The sequence below is a fragment of the Cibotium barometz genome, chromosome 51, assembly GCF_041138505.1.
Source record: "Cibotium barometz isolate CiBa-2024 chromosome 51, ASM4113850v1, whole genome shotgun sequence".
Lineage (NCBI taxonomy): Eukaryota > Viridiplantae > Streptophyta > Polypodiopsida > Cyatheales > Cibotiaceae > Cibotium > Cibotium barometz.
In genome coordinates, this window is record NC_141096.1 from 40184257 (window position 1) to 40208937 (window position 24681).

The window sequence follows — 24681 nt, forward strand, 5'->3', positions numbered from 1 at the left end:
CCTGCTAACAAGGCCCTCTAGACGTGTGGAGGGTGCTTTAAGCACCCGCTACCCTCTATGCACCTACTATTACAGGAGGTCGACCACCCCCCACACCTTTAAAAGTGGAGGGCTATGGTGGCAGCCTCTAAGCTCTCAAACCAAGTTGCAAATGCCCCTTGGCAAAAGGATGCCTTGTCACTATGCCTTTATGTAGTATTATAAACAACTACTATCCTTACACAAACAATAGATGCTAATCAAAACATATCTACACCAGCTTCAAAAATAAAAATTACAAAACAAATCTCTTCCCTTGGATCACTTGGTGATTGACCCCAGCAACTTTGCCTGACCATTCCTCACAATGTCTTGAATAAGGAAAGACTAAATTACTCATGGTCTTAAATCTAACCTGGTACATTTTGTGATATATTATTGAGGGAAATTGTGTTAGTATCTATTGAGGGAAATTGTGTTATCCCATTAATTAATGCCCTAATTAACGTTAGTGCGTGCCCGTCTCTCTCACAGCCTCATGCCTGCCCGTCTCTCTCTCACAGCCTCATGCCTGCCCGTCTCTCTCTCCTCCGTTTGTCTCTCCCCCTCCTCCCTAACTCTCTCCGTCACTCTGTGTACACGTCCGTCCCACTCTGTCAACCTCCCTGTGTGCCCACCCCGCCCCCCTTCTCTCTCTGTCTCTCTCTCTCTCCCCCTTCCTGTGCGTGGGTCGCTCTCTCTCAGCCTATTGTCTGTTTTTTACCTTGCGCGCATCCTTCCCTCTCTCTCTCTCTCTCTCTCTCTCCCCCCCTCCCTGCTCTGCAATAATGAAGATTAGAAGGCCCATATCCTCTCGAACCTCCCAAAAATAGAAGGCGGTACCTAGGTGATCCGACGAGAATTCGGCGGCCAACTTTTATTTAAAAATTAAAGTCCTTCAAAATTACTAAAAAAACCTTAGACTTATGCTCCATTTATATTTAACTAAATACACAAAAAAGATTTTGGTCCCATATTGGAGCTAAACCATGTCCACAAATTGTGATAGGTATAATTTCTCTAAAACTCCTTACTAGTATTGGGAAAAAATTATTTTACTCCAAATTTCTTGGAAGAAAAGCAGATTGAAACTTAAAAGTATATATCTCTATCTCCATATTAGTATCTTAAGGAAGAGTTTCAAAAAGCAGCACACCATATTAATAACTATGGTCCAGTAATGAGCATCACTTGGCACCCAAAAAACATGTAGTCATGGCTATCCCGATTTCTATTGCAGCCCACTTGATTCTCCTCATTTGCCAGCTTCTTCTGAGAAGCAGTGATTTCTTGCCTATTTCTGAGAAGCAGCGGGAGCTTCTGATGGCTTTCTGACAGAAGTGAGTTTTAAAAAATAAGCTTTCCTGCGGGAAAACTCTCATCAAAGGCCAAAAGGGTGGGATGAAATCTCAAAAGAGGTGATTTTCTGCTCCATTCAGGGAAAATTAGGTTTTTGAACTGGCAGAGTCAGTTCAGAATCAATGTTTTTGACTCCACGTTTGTAGCAGTTAGGGCAAATTACGGGTGAATTGATGGGGTTTTGCAGGGGTTTAAGAATCAAATGAGATATGATTTGTGCTCTCAGTATATGTGGTTTTCCATCAAAATGAGTTGAAGTTCCAGATTTTTGGTCAGGGGTTTTCTGCCAAGAAGCCCGGTTCTAGGGACAAATTCGGGTTTTGGACTTGGAGAAAGTGTTATTAGGTTTCTCTGCGAAGTAGCCAGCAAATAGGTCAAAATTTAGGGTTTTCGATTGTATGAAGGTCTGCTTTGTGACGCTCAAATGTAGTCTTTTTTCTCTATATAGTAGGAGCTTCAACAAGTTCTTTGTGCATGCCTAGTAGCAATAGTAGTACAGTAGTAGAAGCCCCATTGCATCAGAGGCCATCATCACTGGGACAACATGAAAATGGAACTGGATTCATCAGCCCTTGTGCAGAAAGCCTTGAAACTCATAGATGACACGAAGGAGGCGGCGACACATATAGCCATGAACCGTGCAGATTTCCTTGTGATGGTCTACTATCTTCTGGAGCTCCGGCTGCTACTGAAGGAGCTGAGCAGACAACAAGATTTCCTGTCAGCCAATCCTGCCTGGCCGTCTCTGCAGCATTTCACCAACGTTGTGGAGGGTTTGAACACCTTCACCAAAGGCTGTGCTTCCAGAAGTAGGATTTATCTGCTCTGCCATAGCCATGACCTAGTCGAAGAAATGATGAAGACTTCAAAGCAGCTTGCGGAATGCATAACTTTAATCCTCGCGGAAAATTCTGAGATTCCGCCTAGCTGTCGCAACAGGGTGCTCGAAACCCAAGGAAAGCTCACCTCGCTGACTTTCTTCCAACAGCCTGGCCACGCTGAGCTGGCAGAGGAAATCTCATCAGGACTCAAGGATTGCCATGATGGTGGCAGTGATGATGACGCACAGTGGCGGCGAGCTACGGATCTTCTCAAAAGGATTGCAGAGCACATGAATGTACCTGCTTCTAAAGTATCGGAATTGAAGGTGGAGCTTCAGGGAGATCTGAAAGCAGCTGAGTTGGAAGGACGAGAGGCCGACATACAAGAACTCAAGGGACTGTGTGCCCTTGTCAATCCGGCCGAAAATCTGAATGACAAAAGAATGCGGGCATTTGCAGAGTCTCCTTTACATCATTCCATGTGTGTTTTCGAGATCCCGAAGGCTTTCTTTTGTCCCATCACCAAGCAAGTCATGCGGGAGCCAGTCATGGTTGAACAAGGCCACACATATGATAAGGCTGCCATTCTAGAGTGGTTCGAATGGGGTAACAAAACTTGTCCGGACACCGGCCAGGAGCTTCAAAGCCTGGAGCTGATACCGAATGTGAAGCTTCAACAGGCCATGGATGAGCATTTCAGCAACATGTATAAAAGCCAATTAATTCAGGCAATACAAGGGTTGAGAGCTCAAGGCATGGCTACAGACCTGGAGGCAACAATCAACACAATCAGAAGCATTCTTGATGTGGACTCGAAATACAGGCGGCTTCTGGTGTCTCTAGATGGCATATGCCCGCTGGTGTCAATTCTCAGGCCATCAGCGCTTCAGACCAGGGAAAGGATTCTACGCATTCTTTACAGCATCGCTCTTCTCGGAGGTCACTACAAGGTTAGTGATCTGATATATTCTATTAGTGTTTTGGGGATACATTTATCGAATTATTTGCGTGCAGGTTACCTACATAAAGGAACTGGATTAGCTCAACACAGGATTGCCAGAGATAATACAGCTTAAGGCAAGGCTACGGGAACCTTGCAACATCTAGCTTTAGGAGTGGTAGCATAGCTTATTGTGCCTCCTTTCAAGGCTAGGTTTGGTTTGGCTAGCTCACCACCCAGCTATACAGCAGGACCCACCTCTCAGGTATTAGGCTTGAGCCTCCGCTGTGGTGGTTTGATCTTCAGAGGTGGTCTACCAGAGATTAGTTTCTGGAGATCATTAGTTGGAGGAGTCCTTGCCTTTCCTCACATGTCCTCTTACTTGTGTGTCTGCCTTTCAAATGAAGCAGATTGCATGTAAGGGTGGATAGTGTCGGTGCAGAGTTGGAATATGAGGCATTGGATGGGCCCTCAGAGGCTTGCTAATAGTTGAGTTTCGGTGTATGCTTAGTGACAGGATCTCTTCCAAGATGCCTCCCTTTGGACTTGAGGACCATCGCACCAAGATTATCCCATATATGGAGCCTCCTTCTGTTCCTTGCAGGATGAGCAGGCCCAACCTCACAGAGCTTAGTCAATAGTTGGAGGAGATATTGGCAAAAGTTTGATGGTTTTGAGCTCTTCTCTGTTTGGAGCTTCGGTATTTTTGTTAAAAAGGTTGGGAGCATGTGCATGTGCGGCTTTGATCAAGTCCATCCAAAACAAGTTTCCTTTCCCCCGCATCAATAATCTGCCAGCTAGCTGGATCAGTTGTGTTTAGTAACCTGGAATTGAAGCCTGGCTATTATCAGGATTAGATCTATCCTGAGGACCAAAGGACAGCTGTTCAAGCATCTTTTGGATTGTTCCAGTTTTTGGTGAGGTACTTGGATTGACGATGTTCTGGTCTTTAGCAAGTCCAAAGAGGAGCACACGGTCCACTTGGAGGTCATCACAGGGCTGATGCACAAGAACCAGTTGAGGCCTGCCAATGAGAATGTTGAAGAGTGGAAGAGAATTGACTGAGAATACTGACATTGTAAGAAATGTCGGGTCAGTGAGGATGAGCAAAGAGAGCAAGAACTGTCCGGATAGTGGTGTATCTGGCTGTAGGGGCAAAAGTTTCCTCATAGTTAATACCCTCAATCCGAGAATACCCCTTTGCAACCCATTTGGCTTTGTGTTTGTCCAGAGAACTGTCGGCATGAAACTTGGTTTTAAAGACCCACATGACCCCAATAACTTGCGTATGCAAAGGCCGGTCCACAAGCTCCCATATACCATTCCTTTCAATGGAATCAATCTTGGTCTCCATGGCTGCCTGCCACTCAGGAAGAGCAAGAGTTTCTTTAGCTGTAGTAGGCTCATATGACTGTGCCAGTTTACTCATCAAGGCGAGGGTACATGAATGAAGAAGCTGCTGTAGTCTCTGTGCCCGTGTTAAAGGTGCTGCTGAGGAGTCAGCAAGTTGATGAAGATCAACATCTGAGAGATGAGAGTCACGAATAGTGGCTTCAAGCCATCAGGTATGCCTGGGGGCAATCCTCTATCGCGCAGACGCAAGAGGAGTAGGAGAAGCTGAGGGCGGAGAAACCTGGGATGGAGAAGTTGGGGGTGAAGAAGTTGAGGGGGGTGGGGGTGCCGGGGAAGAAGAGGAAGCAGCAGCAGGATGAGGAACCTCTATAGTAAGCTCAGGGTAAGATCGGGAGTCATCGTACAAGGGTTCAACAAAGTGAACATTGCGGGAAATCACTAAGGACTTCGTATCCGGATCCCGTAATCTGTAAGCTTTGGATTGAGAGCCATAACCAAGGAATTCGCACTTCCTGGATTTGGGATCAACTTTGGACCTGGTAGAATCACGGATATCAGCATATAGGATAGGCTTCACAACCGAAAACCTTGAGATGTGAAAGTGAGGGTTTTTGTCGTGTAAAAGCCTCGTCCAATGTCATATTAGCAACCGCCTTTGTGGGAGAATGGTTGATGATGTAGACAACAATGGTCACAGCTTCTCCTGAGAAAGGGAGGAAGATCGGATGAAGGAAGCATGGTACAGGCCATCTCCTGAACAGTCGTGTTTTTGCGTTCAACAACACCATTCTGCTGTGGAGTGCTAGGTGTGGAGAACTGATGGCCGATAGCTTTCTGTGAACAAAAGTTGTGGAAGGCTTTGGAGATAAATTCTCCTTCATTGTCCGAACGAACTTGTTGAACCTTCTGTGTGGTCGCATTCTTGAATAGAGCTGCTCATTCTTGAAACAGGAGAAAGCCTAAGATTTTCCTGCCAAGAGATACACCCAAACTTTATGTGAGAAATCTTCAATAATAAGCATGAAGTACTTGGCACCATCTTGAGTAGTAGTCTGCATGGGATTGCACAAGTCCATATGAATAAGCTCTAGGATGTGAGAAGCCCCATGAGCAGCATATATGGTTGCCGTGTAGATGAGACTGTTGAATAAGCATCTGGCATGATTCTCATGTTTGGTTCAAAACGTATGATTTGCATTAACACCTTGAACATCAGATTTGGTTTTAGTAATGGGTTGCCTGCCCTAATAAGTCAAGCCACACAAGTGGAGGGGGAGGGTTTCAGCTACAGAAGATCCTTGACCATCTGCCGAGAAGACACCTACTGAAGAGAAGCATAATTCAAGTGCCCATAGCGAGCATGCCATAACGCTGTATCCTCCTGAGCTACCAAGGCATGATAGCTTTGAAGAAGTTGTAGTAAATGAGACTGTGACTCATTCAAAGAGCCACCAAAGGGAGTTCGAGAAAATTGTGACAGGAGAATTCCATGCACATCATAAATGTTCCAGAATCTGATGAATCCACAAAGCTTCAGTCGTGGGGAGAAGGTAGTATTTATACTTAGCCTCAGTAGATGATGTAGTAACAATCTTCTGTTTCTGAGACTTCCAAGAAACCATTCCAAGCAGAAAATAGTATCCAGAAGTAGATCATTGAGAATCAACACAACCAGCCCAATCAGCATCTGTGAATCTCACCAAATCAGAACCACTGGAATAAGTGATACCATAATTGGATGTGCCACGAAGATACCGAAGAACCTGTAAAGCAGCTTGTCACTGACACCGTCGAGCCATAGAGGAGAACTGATTGAGAATACTCAAGGCATAAGAGATATTTGGATGAGTGTTGTTGAGGTAGAGCAATTAACCAACCAATTGCCAGTACTCAGTACAATCAACCAAAGGAGAATCATCGTCCTTTGAAAGTTTGGAATTAGGATCCATGGGACAAGAGAGCAGAGTATAATATGTCAAAACCATAAAGAGAAAGCAAATTGCCCACATACTTCTCAAGAGAAAGCAATTTGCGCACATACTTCTTCTAAGAAATAAAAATGCAATCATCGCACTGCCATACTTCAAGATCAAGAAAGTAATGAATGCAAGGAGGAGGCCCACTCATTACATGGAGTAGATAACATGAGTGTTGGTCACCATCCTAGATCTCATATGGGAGAAGCTCACCATGGATTCTTGAGCCATAGGCATGAAGGTAATGTATATTCATGAAAGAGATCAAAAAGGTACTTTACAACAATGAGCCATTGACTTATATACCTTGGCCCATTTCACACCCAAATGATTATGTCCATGCCCATAATCCTAGGCCCCAAGCCCAACATATGAACATGCCCATTGACCCATGGCCACCTCCACATTACAAACCATCCCCACTCAAATATGTTTCGTCCTCAAAACATTCTTCGACTTCATTGGTATGAGGATGTCCACTATGTACATGTGGATGCACCATGTAGCAAAACTGTTCCAAAACTGTCCAAGAGAGCATAGCCATGCTTAAGAGCTTCATAATCCCATGTAATGCTCTCCGAACAACCACCAAAACATAGCATCATGCAATACACACTCCCCATGAAGTGCATATATCAATAGCATCCCAATTGAGCATCATATTAGCCTCCAAACAATGAATCTCAGAAAGTTACAGCAAGCATATTCACTGTTACATGACTCAATTCTCCCCCTCGGATGCATTCAACAACTACTCATAACCGTCCAATATGTGGGCGGGCTGTCACATGCACTGTGCACTGTAGTGCATGGTGACAAGCCGGCTCATCATCATCATTGCAACTTTGTACAGTATTAGTTCCATTCAGGATGATATTTGTCATACGCCATGACCCCATTGTAATCCTCAGTCCAAGATAAGTCAGGCACGAGCTACATAGGTCATTCTCAACCATAGCAAGTCAGTCAGTCAGTCGAAGTCCCTTAACCCACTTAAAGAGACGCATTCATGCATATACAGTCAGTAGAAACCTTAGGGTTTGCATCAGAAAGCATCCTGCATATTGCACATCATTCATGTGTAGCATCTAGACCATTGCAGGAACCCAGATATCATCTCTAGAACAGTCCCAAACAGTCCCCCTCTTAGCCCTAGCTTTGCATCCCTCTCTCATTCCACTGGGAAGAGTGCATAGGCTCGAGATTGGACATCTTTGGTGCTTCTACAGCAGTGTACAGTTCAGCCCAACACTTGGTCTTCAGAAGTCTTGCGTTTGGCTTATCGTCAATCACACCGTCAGTCTCTTTAAAGATAATAAAGCAAATACTCTCGGTAACGGGATAGGGGGCCCTTCAGTGGGTAATTCGGGATCCCATACGATGTACAGTTCTCATCACTCTCTCTCATATCTCTCTAAAATTTGAAGTATTAAAGTGGATTGCTAAACTCGTGAAACTCAAGATACAGAAGACGGTCTGAGCACTTGTGTGACTGGATCCTCCAATACGAATACTTCCGCTGCATGTTACATTGGTATTAGATTCAGCTTGTCCACACACCGTATCCTAGCGAGAGGGCATCCTTGGATGGTCAGATTGCGTTCTGGCACGACCACCGACTTCAGCATCATGTCTACAGAGGAGAGTACCCATCAACCGGAAGAAGTCTCCCCTGAAGGAGACCTTGCTCTTCCGAGTACTGCAGACACCATAGCTCTTCTTAGAGCTTAGAACCAGCTGCTCATGGAGCTTAGAACCAGCTGCTCATGGAGCGTCTCCAACTCTTGGAGCCAAAGTAGCACGTCGTCCTCCGCCTCCAGCAGTCCCTGACTACATCTCCCTCTTCTTTCAGATGGAACAACAAACGAGAGAAGACGAGGCCCGAAGGAGAGAAGAAAAAGTAGAAGCAGAAGCTCGAAAGCAACAAGAAAAAGCAGAAAGACGGGACTATGAGGACTATGAGGAAGCCCAACGTAGGATCGACGAAGACCGACGTCAGGCTGAACTCGCCGCTCGGGAGCACCAACAAGAGGTCGATCGAGAACGTATGTTACTCGAGCACCAAAGGGAAAAGGAGACCATTCATCTTAGATACCAGCACCTCTCTTCAGCATCCCCCGCCTCAAGTGCCACCAGCCAACAGTCCGTAGCATCAACTACCGTCATTCGCAGTCAACCAAATTTCAGTAAGTATGATGGTAAGTGTGATCATTTAGCAGTAAATCAGTTTATTCATCAATTTACTGCTCATTTTCCATTGGCTAGGATCACAGATGCTCAGGATAGAGTCCACGTAGCGGCTCCCCATCTCACTGGTGAGGCAGTCACTTGGTGGCAGCATTGGTCTAATCTTTATACAGACCAGACCATAGGTGTCACAGCTTTTAGCTGGGATACCTTTGTCCATGACCTGAAGACCAGATTCCTCCCGCCCTAGTACATGACCGGTCTGGCAGAGGAGTTCTATGGACTTAGACATAACGGATCCCCAGTGCTTTAGTTTTCCAACAAGGTTATTACTGTAGCACAGTAGTTAGGGCTATCTGCGTAGGCCAAGATGGAGCAATTCATTCGTGGATTGGATCCTAACATTTGGTTCACAGTTCGCAACTTTGAACCCAATACATATGACCGGGCTTTGACTCTCACTCAGAATGAAGAAATGAAGATGAACGGAGGCAAGCCCAAACAGTCATCCCAGTCCAGTACCAAACCCCAACCAGGGAAGGATAATTCATCTTCTAAAGACACTAAGACAAACAACAGTCCTAGCTCTAGTTCAGGGGGTAAGGAATCCAAGCATAAGAAAACCCCTGAGGAAAAGGCTAAAGCAGGCATCACTGGAGGCTATCTTCCTCCAGAGGAGCAAAGATAGTATCAGTTAGAAAACCAATGTTTTTTCTGTCATATCATTGGGCATGGTAAGAAGGATTGTCCAAAAAGGCAAGTGAAGCAAGCCTCCAAAGAGCCTTTTGCCAACAGTTGCCGCAGTACCCTCGCTCCTCCAGACCTGCCTGCTACCACAAACGCAGTTCAGATCTTACCTTCTATGCATCCCATGCCATCCATGGTACTTGATGCTAAGCAGGAGGGTGAGGCAAAAACCACACAGAAAATAACCGCTGTCTCATCTTCTTCAGTCCCTCAGTTGGCAGATCTCCTTTCTCATTCAGACATTTTTAAGGATGATCTCCCACCCAGTATCTCACAGTTAGCAGAATCTCCTAGCAAGTTTCCCTCTTGTCTTTTCAAGACTTTCAAGGGCAAGCTAGAACAGCAGTCAGTTCTCAAACATTTGAAACCTGTTCCTTATGGACGCATTTTCACAGTCACCACAAACCACCAAGCACTTACGTGGCTCCCAACGATGCCAGGTGCCAAGTGGAGTGATCAGCACACTAGATAGGGTCAACTCTTCTACCAAGTTGGAGAAATGATCAAGTACATCCCCGGTCAGCATAACCTAGTAGCAGATGTTCTTGGTAGAAAGACCAGCATCCAGACCAGTTAGGAGTCTACCATTCTCAACATCTCTGGAAAAGACTTAAATAGCATAAAAGATCAATATGTAGATTCCGCAGAGTTTGGTACTCAACCCAGTTTGGCCCTCAGTTTTGTGCCTGGCCATTATTCAGTTCACAGACAGGCAAGTAAGTTTAGACGAGATGTCCACATCAAGGAAGGGGATTGGGTCTATTTGCGTATCATGAAACAAAGATTGAAACAAGTGGGCAAACGTTATCCCAAGCTTTCATTCCATAGTTTTGGACCTTTCCCAATAGTTAAGAAGTTAAGTGATGTCTCCATGAAGTTAAAATTGCCTACCAGTTGGACAGCAGAGAAGGCAGATTGTGAGCTGATGGGGACCCAGATGTTGGCGACCAGCAGAGAAGGTGCACTTGTCTGTTGCGTTGAATAAAGATGCGCCTCATATTTATAGTTAAGAAGTTAAGTGATGTCTCCATGAAGTTAAAATTGCCTACCAGTTGGACAGCAGAGAAGGCAGATTGTGAGCTGATGGGGACCCAGATGTTGGTGACCAGCAGAGAAGGTGCACTTGTCTGTTGCGTTGAATAAAGATGCGCCTCATATTTATATAGAAAGGGAGGGTGCTGGTCGGCCAGCAGATAAAAGTGAAGTCAAATGACCAAATAGCCCTTTTGGGTTGGGTAAAATACCCTTTTGGATACCCCAGATATTAATAACCAGCCCAATATGTGTGAAACTCTTTACTCACGGGGTGCCCATCCAATAAAATGTCTAGCCTTTATTAAAATAAGCATGAATCCCTTTATAAATACGAGGTGCCCAACTTATAACTTGTCCACCAAGTTATAAGTGAATGTGGACAGCCCAATAAGGGCTTGTTTCCCTGCCAAATCCTTCTTTTCACACTTCGGGCTTGATTAGGCATGCTTTCCACGTGAACAAAACCTCCATAACCATTCTCTTTGACCAATGTCTTCTGCTCGGGGCCTTAACCAAGTTCCGGGCACCATGGTTCTTGTAGTGGATAATCCCCCATTCACAAAGCTTGTACACCAGGATTCATTCACACAAGAGAGAGACTTGATGCACAGCACAACAATGATTATCTTATATTAATACTTCCACCATGAACAATGCTTTATATACACACCAAGACCCTATCTTATGTTCTCTTAATAAGAGGGTGTTCACACACCACTGGACACTTTAGTTCTAGACTCTGACATATCCAACACTGATGAAGCTCTAGAGCCCTTGCATCCAGGGGCACGTGGGGACTATACCTTGTGCAAGCGACGATGAGGACAAGTTCACGCTAGGTGTGTCAGAATGCACAGCGGAAATGAAGACAACTGCTGTAGAGAGCAATACACAGATGCAAGAGAGAGAGAAGCTAGTGTAACTCTGCTATATACACCAATAAATCCCGGAATACACAATGGAGAGTGTGGGGGGGCAAGGGGCCATTTTATATGGCCCCAGGCTGTTGGTCGGCCAGCACAAAAACAGCCGATAGCAGCCCACGACCAGTACAAGCCGAGTCGGCCAGTAGAAGGGCAGTCGGCTAGCACATCTGAAGTCGGCCAGGGCTGTATAGCAGGTCCGGTATCAAACAATCAGTCGGCTAGCAAACAGAGACAGTCGACAGCCCTCCCACACCAAGAAAAAATGGAAAAAATACATGGAAGTGAGGAAAAATGGGGACACACCAAAACTGGGCGAGCACACCCACAATAGAGGCTTTGACATAGTGTACAGACAGGAGATGACTACTAACACTCCCTCTCAGCTCCTGGATGTGGAACCAACCCTAGTGAGTTGGAGTGTTGTCGGAGCAAAGCCTGAGGAGACTTCGTGAAGAGGTCCGCCGCATTGTCCTCCGTCAAACAATAAAGAAGCAAGATGTCACTAGCCAAGATCTTCTCACGAACAAAGTGATATTGTATCTCTATGTGCTTGGTCCGGGCATGGAAGACCGGGTTCCGAGCAATAGCGATACAGCTTTGGTTATCGCACTGGATGATCGTGGGATCCTTCTGTGGAAACCCAATCTTGCCAAGCAACCTCCGTAGCCACACAACTGTTGAAATATACAAGTAAATGGGTGTGTGTGGGAACAAGCCCTTAGCAAGAGGCTGTAAAAGAGAGTTTGTAAATGAGTGAGTAGCAGTGAAAAGGTGAGAGGTATCTACTGGGAGATAATAAAGGGTAGCATGAGAAGTTCTAGGATGTGTGGAGTTATTCTGGGAAAAGTGAAGAGGTGGAGAGAATCAAGCAAAAGAGGTGGAGTGAATTAAGGAAAGATCAGTGGAAAAGCAAGGTGGCTATGTTTGCCTAGAAGCATTTACCCTAATGTTAAGCTTGGAGGGAGATCAAGCCCCTCCACTAGCTGGAGGTACAGAGAGCTTGTTGAAAAAGACTAAAAAAGTGATTCTCTTAATCCTAATTAATAAGATGATTAGCAAGATAAATAAGCTCATAAATTGGATGGATCCTAAGCTAGGCTCTGATACCATGTTAAAATGCAAGCAAAGTGATGAGCTATGGTGGATCAAATGCAAGAATCAACATCATTAGTAAAGTGATTAGACGATGATTAAGACAAGATTAGTGAGCAATTAACTGATAGCTTAATGTAGGCATGGATACTCAAAAACCAACAAATTACTCATTAGACCAATGCAGCATTCAATGTTTGGTCAAATCTTTTGTTTCTTGGCTTGATCCTCTACTAGACTAACTGCTATTGATGCCTTTGAAAGGAGTTGAGCTCATTTGAACTCTAAGGCCCCAGATCTGGCCTCCCCGCACACACTGTTTTGTGCACACAAAACAGAGGATTATTTTACTAATCAATGATTAATCAGCACTAATCACTGTATTTTGGTGCAATTGAGGGTTCAAATTTACCATTGGGTATCTGATACAAATTCCTATCACTTCAGATTGCAATTCGGAGATGGTTTGATACTCCAACCATTCAGTACAGATCAACTACACTTGGCTTTATGTAATTTTTGGTGAATTTATGCTGATAAATCTGTTGTAATCATCATCTTGCATTTGCCCCTTGGTTAATGCCTGCAAATCACACTCAAATTCAAGTTATTCACAGCTAGTATTGCATTTGGGATCATTGTAAATATGGGATTAGACACTACCCTTGTCCAGAATAAGGCAAGAGGTAAGACCTCCCGCATAGATTTGGGTTTGCATTGCATAATTAAAAAAATGACAAAATTTACGCAAGATAAACATCAAAAGCACAAAAGATCTGTCAACAATACATTAAAACATGTTACTCACATGGAGCAAGAGCTGAAGGTCAAGCTCGTGGCCCCAGCCATGAAAGAAGAAGAACATCTCTTTTTAAGAGGAGGATCAACACCGAGAAGAAGAGCTAGACGAAGCATTGAAGGAAGACATGGACGCGTAAAGAGAAGCTGCCACAACAAGAAGACTGAAAGAAGAGCTAGACAAAGCATTGAAGGAAGACATGGACGTGTGAAGAGAAGCTGCCACAACAAGAAGACTGAAGACAAGAGAAGATGTGAGGCTCCAAGAAGTGAGGAGCCATGTGAAAATCTGTAAGGAAGAGAGAGAGCAACCCCACAACCCAATGTAACCTACCCCAATAGAGTAAAACCACCTTTGAGCCACCGATGATGTAGGCCATGTGGTAGATGTATGTGTGAGCACATGCACTTGTAGTAAGCCTTGGACACATAGAGAGAGAGAGTGTCAAGGACTATGAGTTAGGAACTTGAGGCACTGGTCGCGGACTACCAAGTAACAGGGAAACTTGCTATAGGGTCCAGGTGTGCTAGGATTATTCACTTGAGGGGAGGTGTTGAAATATACAAGTGAATGGGTGTGTGCGGGAACAAGCCCTTAGCAAGAGGCTGTAAAAGAGAGTATGTAAATAAGTGAGTAGCAGTGACAAGGTGAGAGGTATCTACTGGGAGAGAATAAAGGATAGCATGAGAAGTTCTAGGATGTGTGGAGATATTCTGGGAAAAGTGAAGAGGTGAAGAGAATCAAGCAAACGAGGTGGAGTTATTTAAGGAGAGATCAGTGGGATTAGATGCTTGGCATCTTGTGGATGTAAACACTATAAATCGAGGCATTGGCCTAATAAGTAATTTGTTGGTTTTTGAGTATCCATGCCTACATTAAGCTATCAGTTAATTGCTCACTAATCTTGTCTTAATCATTGTCTAATTACTTTACTAATGATATTGCTCCTTGCATTTGATCCACAATAGCTCATCACTTTGCTTGCATTTTAACATGGTATCAGAGCCTAGCTTAGGATCCATCCAATTTATGAGCTTATTTATCTTGCGAGTCATCCTATTAATTAGGATTAAGAGATAATCACTTTTTTAGTCTTTTTCAACAAGCTCTTTGCACCCCTAGCTAGTGGAGGGGCTTGATCTCCCTCCAAGCTTAACATTAGGGTAAATGCTTCTAGGCAACCATAGCCACCTTGCCCATGATTCAGTCCATCTAATCGGCGCGCCAAATCGCTGCTCGTAGCTACCGAATTTCGCGAATGTGCAGGCGCCTATTTCTGGAAGAAAAACCTAGATCTACAATTGAACAAGGTGAATTGGTCTAATTCGTCTTGGTCCCAGGGGTTTTTAAGGGTGCTCTACATGGTGATGATGTCAGATTAGGGGAAGTGGCATCAAGCTCTGCATCAAATCTGCATCTTTTGTTTCTTGACTTGATCCTCTACTAGACTAATTGCTATTGATGCCTTTGAAAGGAGTTGAGCTCATTTGAACTCTAAGGCCCCAGATCTAGCCTCCCCGTATACACTATTTTTTGCACACAAAACGGAGGATTATTTTACTAATCAGTGATTAATCAACACTAATCACTGTATTTTGGTGCAATTGAGGGTTTAAATTTACCATTGGGTATCTGATACAGATCCCTATCACTTCAAATTGCAATTTGGAGATGGTTTAATACTCCAACCATTCAGTACAGATCAACTACACTTGGCTTTATGTAATTTTTTGGTGAATTTATGCTGATAAATCTGTTGTAATCATCATCTTGCATTTGCCCCTTGGTTAATGCATGCAAATCACACTCAAATTCAAGTTATCACAGCCAGTGTGGCATTTGGGAATGTGCATAAGAATGAATGCTATATGCATTATGTATTGGACACACATGGGTGATTACATCATTGTAAATATGGGATCAGACACTACCCTTGTCCAGAATAAGGCAAGAGGTAAGACCTCCCGCATAGATTTGGGTTTGCATTGCATAATTTAAAAAATGACAAAATTTACACAAGATAAACATCAAAAGTACAAAAGATCTGTCAACAATACATTAAAACATGTTACTCACATGGAGCAAGAGCTGAAGGTCAAGCTCGTGGCCCCAGCCATGAAAGAAGAAGAACATCTCTTTTTAAGAGGAGGATCAACACCGAGAAGAAGAGCTAGACGTAGCATTGAAGGAAGACATGGACGCATAAAGAGAAGCTGCCACAACAAGAAGACTGAAAGAAGAGCTAGACAAAGCATTGAAGGAAGACATGGACGCGTGAAGAGAAGCTGCCACAACAAGAAGACTGAAGACGAGAAGATGTGAGGCTTCAAGAAGTGAGGAGCCATGTGAAAATTTGTAAGGAAGAGAGAGAGAAACCCTACAACCTAATGTAACAACCCCAACAGAGTAAAACCACCTCTGAGCCACCGATGATGTAGGCCATGTGGTAGATGTATAGTCAAGGTCACGAGCACTTGTAGTACGCCTTGGACACATAGAGAGAGAGAGTGTCAAGGACTATGAGTTAGGAACTTGAGGCACTGGTCGCGGGCTACCAAGTAAGAGGGAAACTTGGTATAGGGTCCAGGTGTGCTAGGATTATTCACTTGAGGGGAGGTGTTGAAATATACAAGTGAATGGGTGTGTGCGGGAACAAGCCCTTAGCAAGAGGCTGTAAAAGAGAGTCTGTAAATAAGTGAGTAGCAGTGAAAAGGTGAGAGGTATCTACTGGGAGAGAATAAAGGGTAGCATGAGAAGTTCTAGGATGTGTGGAGATATTCTGGGAAAAGTGAAGAGGTGGCGAGAATCAAGCAAAAGAGGTGGAGTGAATTAAGGAGAGATCAGTGGGATTAGATGCTTAGCATCTTGTGGATGTAAACACTATAAATTGAGGCATTAGCCTAAGGAGTAATTTGTTGGTTTTTGAGTATCCATGTCTACATTAAGCTATCAGTTAATTGCCACTAATCTTGTCTTAATCATCGTCTAATCACTTTACTAATGATGTTGATTCTTGCATTTGATCCACCATAGCTCATCACTTTGCTTGCATTTTAACATGGTATCAGAGCCTAGCTTAGGATCCATTCAATTTATGAGCTTATTTATCTTGCGAATTATCCTATTAATTAGGATTAAGAGATAATCACTTTTTTAGTCTTTTTCAACAAGCTCTTTGCACCCCCAGCTAGTGGAGGGGCTTGATCTTCCTCCAGGCTTAATATTAGGGTAAATGCATGTAGGCAAACATAGCTACCTTGTCCACGATTCAGTGCATCTAATCGGCGCACCAAACCGCTACTCGTAGCTGCCGAATTTCGCGAATCTGTAGGCGCCTATTTCTGGAAGAAAAACCTAGATCTACACTTGAACAAGGTGAATTGGTCTAATTTCTCTTGGCCCCAGGGATTTTCAAGGATGCTCTGCATGCTGGTGATGTCAGATTTGTGAAATTCCTCAAGGAGAAGTGGCATCAAGCTCTTCATCAAATTTACAAGTGACTTTGGTAAAACAGAGATTAAGCATTCAATGTTTGGTTAAATCTTTTGTTTCTTGGCTTGATCCTCTAGTAGACTAATTGCTATTGATGCCTTTGAAAGGAGTTGAGCTCATTTGAACTCTAAGGCCCCGGATCTGGCCTTCCCGCACACATTGTTTTTTGTACACAAAATAGAGGATTATTTTGCTAATCAGTGATTAATCAATACTAATCACTGTATTTTGGTGCAATTGAGGGTTTAAATTTACCATTGGGTATCCGATACAGATCTCTATCACCTCAGATTGCAATTCAGAGATGGTTTGATACTCCAACCATTCAGTACAGATCAACTACACTTGGCTTTATGTAATTTTTGGTGAATTTATGCTGATAAATTTGTTGCAATCATCATCTTGCATTTGCCCCTTGGTTAATGCCTGCAAATCACACTCAAATTCAAGTTATTCACAGCCAGTGTTGCATTTGGGAATGTGCATAAGAATGAATGCTATATGCATTATGTATTGGACACACATGGGTGATTACATCATTGTAAATATGGAATCAGACACTACCCTTGTCCAGAATAAGGCAAGAGGTAAGACCTCACGCATAGATTTGGGTTTGCATTGCATAATTTAAAAAATGACAAAATTTACACAAGATAAACATCAAAAGCACAAAAGATCTGTCAACAATACATTAAAACATGTTGCTCACATGGAGCAAGAGCTGAAGGTCAAGCTCGTGGCCCCAACCATGAAAGAAGAAGAACATCTTTTTTTAAGAGGAGGATCAACACCGAGGAGAAGAGCTAGACGAAGCATTGAAGGAAGACATGGACGCGTGAAGAGAAGTTGCCACAACAAGAAGATTGAAGACAAGAGAAGATGTGAGGCTCCAAGAAGTGAGGAGCCATGTGAAAATCTGTAAGGAAGAGAGAGAGAAACCCCACAACCCAATGTAACCTACCCCACAGAGGAAAACCACCTCTGAGCCACCGATGATGTAGGCCATGTGGTAGATGTATAGTCAAGGTCACGGGCACTTGTAGTAAGCCTTGGACACATAGAGAGAGAGTGTCTGGTCGCAGGCTACCAAGTAAGAGGGAAACTTGCCATAGGGTCCAGGTGTGCTAGGATTATTCACTTGAGGGGAGGTGTTGAAGTATACAAGTGAATGGGTGTGTGCGGGAATAAGCCCTTAGAGGCTGTAAAAGAGAGTCTGTAAATAAGTGAGTAGCAGTGAAAAGGTGAGAGGTATCTACTGGGAGAGAATAAAGGGTAGCATGAGAAGTTCTAGGATGTGTGGGGATATTTTGGGAAAAGTGAAGAGGTGGAGAGAATCAAGCAAAAGAGGTGGAGTGAATCAAGGAGAGATCAGTGGGATTAGATGCTTGGCATCTTGTGGATGTAAACACTATAAATTGAGGCATTGGCCTAATGAGTAATTTGTTGGTTTTTGAGTATCCATGCCTACATTATCAGTTAATTGCTCACTAATCTTGTCTTAATCATCGTCTAATCACTTTACTAATGATATTGATTCTTGCATTTGATCCACCATAGCTCATCGCTTTGCTTGCATTTAAACAACAACCTCGCAAGCAGTACTACAAGCAGCCCGGTACTCTGTCTCTGTCGACGACAAGGCAATAGTTGACTGCCTCTTGCTGCTCCATGAAACTGCTCCTGAGCCGAGAGAAGAACTGTAGCCTGATGTAGATCTCCTAGTGTCTGGATCTCCTCCCCAATCTGAGTCACTCCAGCCTTGGAGTCGAACTCGTTCCTTCATTTCACCTCCAGTGGTGTAGAAGAGTCCAAGATCCTTCGTACCCTGCAGATACCGCAAGATCCACAATCCTGCGTCCCAATGAGACTTTAACGGCGTCTACATAAATGAGCTCAACAGCCCCATAGGAAAGCTCAAGTCCAATCTGGTGTTCAGTAACCAGATCAATGAACCAATCAGCTTCCGGTACAGAGAGCATCAACTGGCTCACAAGGATCATTCACTGTAAGCTTCGTGTTCGGGTCCATGGGTGACGCGATAGGCTTGCAGTTCTCCATCCCAAAGGCCTCAAGCAACTCATGAACATACCATTGCTGAGAGACAAAGAACCCCCTCTGGGTCTGCCAGATCTCCAATCCCAAGAAGAAGTGGAGTAAGCCTAAATCGGTCATTTCAAACTCCATATGACCGCCGGTGAGAATGAGGTCATCCACATAAAGGATGATCAACGTGACCATGCCGCGTTCCCGAAAGAGATATAGGTTGGGATCTACAACCGATCTCTGGAATCCAGTCCGTAGAAAGAAGGAATCAATCTTTTGATATCAAGCCCTGGGAGCCTGCTTAAGACCATACAAGGCCTTTCGCAACCTGTAAACCATCCCGTTTGATCCTGGAACCTCAAAGCCTGGAGGCTGTTCAACATACATCTCCTCCGGCAGGTCACCATTAAGGAATGCAGATTTAACATCCATTTGAAATACGAGCCACCGTTGAGAAGAAACAAGGTCAAGAACGGTCTGAATCGTGTTATCCTCACTATCGGTGCAAAGGTATCCTCATAGTCGATGCCAGGCCGCAGAGCATAACCCTTTGTCATGGCCCTGTGAAAATGGAACAGCACAAGTGTGGGCATGGTGGTTGCAGAGTCAAAATATTTTATGATTCACATGGGGGGTGCCCGGACAGAGTTTAAGATGTGTGGACATCCCTAGGTGTGAAGGGGGGAACTAGAAACATTAAACTTTAATGTTTATTAAAGTTTGCCCCTAGGCCTTAGTGGCCCTAGGGACTTATTAAAGTTGGGGGCCCTAGGGATTATTTTGGGGAGGAGCCACTTTTGGAGTAGTGCTTCTCTCTCCTCCCCCTCTCTCTAGCTTTTGGGAAAGGAGTCGTGGAGGAGCCTTCAAGCGCATGTACACAAGCGTGGAGAAGTGGAAGAGCAAGTCGACTGCAGATTCTGGAGTGCTGCTGCTGTTTTTCTGAGTGTAAATCAGCCGTACAGCACTGTACGGCCAGATCTGTGCAAGTACACTTTCTCTCTCTCTCTGGTACAGGCTGTGGGTCTTCTTCTCTGCTGGACTGGCTGCGCACAGGTCCTGTACAGGCTGTGCAGACTAGTTTTCAGCAGTACCATACTGTACGGGTGCCGTACAGTGTACGGACAGCCAGGTACAGCAAGTACAGTTGCTGCAGGCGGTGCAGCCAGGTGCTGGACAGGCCTGGTTACACAGATTCAGGTGACCAGAATCAGGACAGCAGGCTGCTTGTGCAAGTACAACTTCTGGCACGTATGCCGAGGTGGTACAGACGGGTACGGGGCTGTTTTTCAGATCTGTACATTCAAAGTCGGCACAAAGGTGGACAAGGGCTGGTTTTCCATGAACATAGACATCATGTCGATGGCGTTCAACTGATGGAACTTTCAACTTCTCTTTGTTTTGGATTCAGGACTGTTTTGGGACAGTTTACGGGCTGTGTTTGTGTGGCTGCAAATTCAGCTATGTGTGCTTGGGTTTTTTGGCTACAAGCACAGGTCTTTTGGTAGTGTTTCTTGGCATGGGAGTGAAGCAAGCTCGCATGGCTGCGTGCTCATGGAGCAGATTGTTTTCTTCCTGCTAGAAAGGAGCAGTGGGACCTACAGTTATGGACATCTCTATGTTGCCAGATGTTTCATGAGGGAACAGGTAACTAGATGTATGCCGTTGTTGACGAGGAAACATGTTTTTGGGTTTCTCCAGGAGATAGGTCACATGCAGGCAGAAAGTACAGGAGTGGACACATGTTTGGTACAGCCTTGCTACTGATAGGACAGGGGACAGGGAATCCATGACAGAGATGGATAGTACCCTTGGAGGGTAGAGAGGGTTTGTACAGGTGTGTCGATTGTATGGTATGCTGTGCTGTGATACTCTTTTGAGAGACAGTTTGGGAGTCTGTGTTGTGATGCAGAAGCACTGGATGTGTCAGGGTGTGATGCTGTTCATAGTGTGAGAGGCTATGGATGGTTGTGGCAGCCTTGATCATGGGAGAAAGCTTCTGTATGCAGACTCAATGTGAGAGAGTCTTTCGATGTGAACAATGGCTGGACTTGTTTGTGGATGCCGTGTGGATTAGAAGCCAGATGCAGGTTCTTTGCAGGCTTCAGGAGTTCTACTGGGACGGCTGAATTACCAGCCTTATATTGTAATCAAAGCTCTTAAAATCAATTAAAGAAATACCGCAAGGGGCGCCACTGCGGTTTGGGGCCAATCGGTGTCCGTGTACTATTTGTAGGAGCACTCTAGCTCCCCCTGTTTGTTTTCCTTTTCTAGGTCCTCAATGGCGTTGAAGTGTTTTATGTGCGAGTGTTTGTTTCACCGCCCTTTGGTTTTCTGAAGGCCGGTTTACAAGGTTCCGTTGCCGGGACACATCGTCGACTTTTTCAAGGAGGCGAGTCAGTGGTTGCTTTGGTCGGGACAATCGCCAACTTTCCTAAGGGAGCGAGCTCGTGGTTGTCTCATGAGAGTCACATCAAAAGCTTCAACATGAGGAAAGTGAAAAGGAAGTGCAGGACACAGTACAGGATCTTGTCTTTGCCTATATGAGGTGAAGAGCAAGAGCTGAAGATGAAGCTCAGGAGAAAAGACACCAAGGACAAGAAGTAGTCGACCAGGAACAAGAAGCAGTTGAAGTGTTATGGTGCAGGAGATGCGTTGAAGGCTATGGCTTTCGACGGTTTGTCACCAGTGGTATCTTCATAGAGGCTTCATGGGTTCGGAAGACAGTTTCCTTCTATGTTTAGCAGTGGTGATCTACTATGCTTCATCGAGGACTTGTGCTTATCACTTGGGTGGAGTGCAAGCAGGTTTTGGGTGCCTGAGGATGTATCAGATGAGGCTCAGATGGAAGTGGAGGAACTTGACGAGGTTCTTATTCCTGAGCATATACTGGCACATAAAGGAAAGAAAGATACAGGGTAAGGTTTCCGGTCGCTATCTTGTGAAGTTCAAGAGCTGTTCACTGATGGATACGAAGTGGATAGAGGAGGTTCACTGATGGATGCGAAGTGGATGGAGGAGGGTGACTTAGCAGTTTCACCTCAGGAGTTGCAGCTTTATCTTGATGCCTATGAGTTGGAATCGACTCTTGTTACGGCTCATTCAGGTTCAGCAGAGCATAGGTCTGGAGCATTGCCTGATGCTCAAGAGGGGGGTAGCACCTCCGCTCCCTTGTTGTTACAGACAGGCTCATTTGTTATCTAGGAGTCGCTTGGTGACATCTTTGTATTCACCCGAAGGTACTGAGGCTGACAGTACATCTGCTTATGGGACTTCTATGATATTGTGTTCTAGACACATGAGATGGTAAAGTTGGCAGTCGCGCGCACCTTGAACTCTAACTGCAACTATGGCTAACTCTATGGAGGGCATAAGTCTTGCGAGCAGTCCTAGAGTTGGTTTGGTTCATGGAAATATGGATCGAACTCTGTTTGTGCATGTATGCATACACTTTTTGAGGTAGAGGTATTTTTGTATTCTGGTGCCATTGGATCCTGGTACCATAATCCATTGAGAATACATTGGGAAATACTCTGCATTGTGTCATGTGCTGCATGTATGTTGGTATGATACATCAAGTGCTTTATTATGTTCATGGATGCACCATTGGGTGTAACTCCTGCGGGATGGCCATGAAACATATGTGGGAAAGTACTTAGTGGATGTAGTGTTTGGATGCATTGAGTGCTTTCATATGCTTATGTTTTACCATCAGTCGTGGGTCCTGCGGGATGCCCATGGGCGTAAGGCTTGCGAGCAGCCCTCAGACTGTTACTTTGGAGTAGGTAGAGCATTTTGAGGAGCATATTGTTTGCGAATGCATGTATGTGTCATGCATATGTTTGTCATATGTAGAATGATGCATGGTTTTGTTTTTGGCTAACACACTTAACGTGTTTCCATTTGATTTTAGACTTTTGCTGTAGGTTCTGAAGGAACAAGCAAGAGGACAGTGTGGCTTATTGTGCAGGATGATTGTTCTATCATCCAGATGCATTGGAAGGCCATTGTTTTTGCCATATGGGGTGTCTTTGCTCATGAGATGCTTTTCTATGCCATTGGTTTGCAGTGAATGATGATACATGTGTATGGCTTTGTCACGTGCATCCCGCACTTGGATGCCACGTAGACATTCTGTACAGAAGGTGCAGGACCTGGGATGGTGAACTGGTCCCATGTGAGCCCAGTCCGGGACGAGTCAGCCAGGGATCCATCTCAGTCGTCCAAGGTCAGGTGTGCATTGTCCTGCACATGAGTCCAAGGTCAGGTGTGCATTGTCCTGCACATGAAGCAGTGCCAGTCCGCGCTGTGAGTCTCCCTCTGGAATGATGTCGGATGTGCTGTGTATCTGGTTTGCAACTGGATGCCAGACATCTGTAGGCATGTAGTTTGCATGTAGAGATGGGGTCAGCCCATAGGGCTACCCCAGTGTAGGTATTTGCATGTGCATACTTAGCATGGGCATGGGGGAGGTGTAGAACCACCCCCAAGGGGCCAGGAGGGCCCAAGACTTTGCCCACCAGCCAAGGCAAGGGCTGGAGGGGCAGTCGGCCAGCTCCAGATCCTCTGGACAGGCAGCCGACAGAGGGTAAAGACCCTAGGACAGAAGGCGGCCAGGTGTAGGGGCAGTCCCCACACCCATGCGCAGCATGGCCAGCAGCCAGGGGCTGTCCCAGAGGCATGCGCAGAATGGCCAGATATATTGTCTAGTGTGAAAACACTTTATTAAAGTGTGGACACAATTTATTGATTAAATTCAGTCGTGGGACTGTCCTGCAGCCAGCCGACTGCATGAAGGGAAGGGTATAAAAGCCCAGCCCATAATCCCATTATCTCATCTCACAATTCACCAAGAGCTCCAAGCATTCAAGGGCCAGGACAGCCAAGGGTTTGCTAAAGCTAAGGGGTGAAGGACTGAAGGTCAAGGGCAGGTTTTCCAGCCAAGAAAAGGTCAAGTACTTTGTATTTGTTTCAGTTTTACATCATTCTAATAAAGCAAATACACCATCCGTGGTGGGGGCCCTACAGAGGGTAATTGGGACCCAATACTGTGTCCTTCTCCATCTTTCCCTTCTCTCTCTATTTTTCTGCACATCGTCTTTCAGTTGTGCGTTAATTCCGTCGCGAAAAGAGTGCTGTTTTCTGAGTTTTGAAGTACCGATCCTTCTCCGAAGCTTCCGCATATTACAGTGGTATCAGAGCCTACTTCAAGGACGAAGATTCAGCAAAGAAAACCAGAAAATTTTTCGCTCGTGTGGTTGGTTTTTAGACGCCGGTGGACTACCCCTTTCGGAGTGACTCCTGTCCCTCGAAGGACGGTTGGTTTTTAGCCTCCGGAAGCCTCCGGAAGTCTCCCACACAGATAGTGGATGGTCAGATTGCGTTCCGGAAAGGAACTGCATATTCCCGCTATGGCGAGCTTTGGCGACGAGAGAGAACCAGAACCATGGGACCAGAGTGCACCAGGCAGCCCAGCTAGGGCACCCGGCTTGAGTGTACAAGACATGTTCCAGCAGATGATGCGAGCAATCGCAGACCAGACAACCAAGTTGGACGAGCAGAAGGCGCGGATTTTGGCTCTGGAGGAGCGTTCTCGCTCTCCAGCGTCGCGTTTTCCATCTCCTCCTCCCTCTCCTTCCGTACCCCAGATACCAGATCCTCGTCACAGGGACCCTCTCGAGGGGTCACAGCCGCAGTCAAGCTCCTTGCTTGAGATGCAGATACGGGCATTGGAGATTCGACAACGAGAAGACGAAGCCATGCGACGAGTGGAACACGAGCGTTACCTCCGAGCTTTGGACGCCAGATTGACACCGGCGGCGCCCTCGAATCATTTTCCCGAGAAAATGAACTTCAGTAAGTATAATGGTAAACTCGATCCCACTACTCTGTATTC

General features: G+C 45.1%; 1 protein-coding gene across 1 annotated transcript in view; it reads left to right on the forward strand.

Annotated features, from left to right (window-relative positions):
- The first annotated feature begins 1211 nt into the window (after positions 1-1211).
- The window catches only part of LOC147609620 (U-box domain-containing protein 44-like), a 35988-nt gene continuing 12518 nt past the window's right edge, over positions 1212-24681 (forward strand). The window contains exons 1-2 of the mRNA XM_086787586.1: positions 1212-1436; positions 1565-3148. Coding sequence (XP_086643712.1) covers positions 1922-3148 — 1227 coding nt within the window. The 5' untranslated portion in view covers positions 1212-1436; positions 1565-1921. The remainder of the gene's footprint in view (positions 1437-1564; positions 3149-24681) is intronic.